The following is a 2,439-nucleotide window of genomic DNA, read 5'->3' as shown; positions in this document are numbered from 1 at the left end:
GAATAAGGTTTCTCACCAGTGTGAACACAACTGTGTACAGTTAGAGAGAGTTTTTGCGAAAACCTTTTGTTGCACATACTACAAGAATAAGGTTTCTCACCAGTGTGAACACGGCTGTGTTTAGTCAGATGACTTTTTTGCGAAAAACTCTTGCAGCATATACTACAAGAATAAGGTTTCTCACCAGTGTGAACACGACTGTGTTCAGTTAGACGACTTTTTTTCAAAAAACTCTTGTTGCATATACTACAAAAATAAGGTCTCTCACCAATGTGAGCAAGACCCTGTTCAGTTAGAAGACTTTGTTGTGAAAAACTCATATTACATAAACAACAAGAATAAAGTTTCTCAACAGTGTGAACAGAACTCTTCTTAGTCAGATGACTTTTGCATGAAAAAACTCTTACTATATACTAGAATAAGGTTTCTCACCAGTGTGAACACGATAGTGTTTAGTTAGATTACTTTTTTGTGAAAAACTCCTATTACATAACTACAAGAGTAATGTTTCTCAGCAGTATGAACATAACCGTGCGTAGTCAGATTACTTCTATGGGGAAAAGTCTTGTTATATATACTACAAGAATAAGATTTCACTCTTGTAGGAACACAACTATCCTTAGTCAGATAACTTTTAGAAGATATTTCCGTATCGCTATCTGTGACGCCCACTAGATTCGCCAAGACGAGATTCAACTGAGGTCCTCTATTTAATACCAATAATTATATTTCTCCATTCATTGCCGATGTATTTTCGACAATCATTGTGGAAGTACTTAGAGCACATAAACTAAAATCAATTAATATATTTCGGACATATTGAAGCAAGATTTACTATTTAACATGATACACAAATTATTTCGAGCACATTTTTCCTGATTCAGATTTCCTAACTCATATAAGTTCGGATTATAGAGGCTCGGATTGTTTGGAATGAAGGATTGACAAGTTGATGTGTGTAGTATAGTGAGACGAGATCTTTGCTTAAGCTTATAGCTTTCTGATTCCATTAATAAGGCTCTGGCTTAAGCTAGAGAGACAGCAAATACCTTGTGACTTTACATCAGTGATTCTCAATCTTTTTTTTGTTGCGGCACACTTTTAACGATTTCGAAATTTGACGGCAGACAATGAAAAAAATTAGATTTAAAGTAGTTTTATTACCTATTTCATACTATGTTAAATAGTTTGTGATAATAATTTTGAATGTGAAATAAAATAATATGTACTACAAAAGCAAATTTATGAAGGGATTAATTATTTTTTTCAAAAATTTTTTTATTAGTTAGTAACAGTTATTTATTTTTTGCTAGTTATTAATTGTTAGCTTGCTTTCTATAGTAATTAACAGTTAGTCTTTTTTGTTGCATTAACTGTTATTTTTTTGTGAATTCTTGTTACCTAGTTCTTTTGCTAATTATTAATTGTTAGCTTCATTTTTGTAAGCTATCCTTTGTTAATTTGTTTATTAATTGCATAGCTTACTTTAGTGATTAGCTCTTATAAAGTTTTTTAAAATTGTGTGTCATATAACACTTCCATCTTATTTTATTATTGTCAGACACAAGACAATCGCCGACAAAGATGTTCACGTGGTTAAAGCGTGGAAAAATTACAAAAAGTATATATGCATATATATATATATAAGTTTTTCTTTAACTTTACTCATAATAAAAAAAAGCATTATAATTTTTATTGTATCATTTCTAATATTTTGCGGCACATTTTAAGAATTTGGCGGCACACAAAAGTGACGCGGCACAGTGGTTGAGAATCACTGCTTTACATGTTAAAAGCAGAATTGAGGAGTCTGCTTGGTGCAATACTTTTCTCCCGGCAACCACGATTCATGCCCCTGATTTTCTGCTCTTTTGGGAATGCCGTCTATATTTTTGTTTGCCAAGGTATTTGCCTTGGTCACCAAAATATAGGCCCGCTCTTTTCCGTTCTATCCTACAGTAAAGCTGCGTTCCAATATTCGCACCGGTAACACTGGTTACACGAAAGCAAACTAGTCACGTGACCTCAGTTCGCACCGTAATTTAGGAACGATCGGTGCGGTTAGGTCCAGTTCTGGTTGAGAACGATTCCAAACCGTAATGTTCCCAATCCTTAAGACGGGGAATATGCAACTTTTTCCCTCTTTCTCGGGAATACGTGATTCTAAGCAATGACGTCAGAATAAAATAGGTTTGTGCGCATGTACCTCTTCTGGAAAAGTCGCAGTATGTTGATATACAGCTTCGAAATGTGCGAAGCTGAAATCGCCATGCTTGAAACAACTATTTATGTCATTTTCATTAAACAAAAGAAGAGAATCTGCTAATTTCCTTGGTTGGAGTATCGACACATTAATTTAATAAAGAGTTCGTGAGTGATGCTAGGTAAGTCTAATTTTCTTAAGAGTACTGATGGTTCTTTTCGCGCCAAACTGTGAAG

At 34.1% G+C, this 2,439-nt stretch overlaps 1 protein-coding gene across 1 annotated transcript; it reads right to left on the bottom strand.

Annotated features, from left to right (window-relative positions):
- Positions 1 to 16: 16 nt before the first annotated feature.
- On the bottom strand, positions 17 to 320 carry LOC122273883 (gastrula zinc finger protein XlCGF49.1-like; the record flags this gene model as incomplete). The annotated part of the gene is made up of 1 exon (XM_043057859.2): positions 17 to 320. A coding segment is annotated over exon 1 (304 nt), but the record flags the coding sequence as incomplete, so codon positions are not given.
- Positions 321 to 2,439: the final 2,119 nt, after the last annotated feature.

Source organism: Parasteatoda tepidariorum, unplaced genomic scaffold (genome assembly GCF_043381705.1).
Source record: "Parasteatoda tepidariorum isolate YZ-2023 unplaced genomic scaffold, CAS_Ptep_4.0 HiC_scaffold_10613, whole genome shotgun sequence".
In the NCBI taxonomy this organism is placed as follows: Eukaryota; Metazoa; Arthropoda; class Arachnida; order Araneae; family Theridiidae; genus Parasteatoda; species Parasteatoda tepidariorum.
Note: the sequence above shows the minus strand (reverse complement) of the source record. Positions and strands in the feature narration are given on the sequence as shown.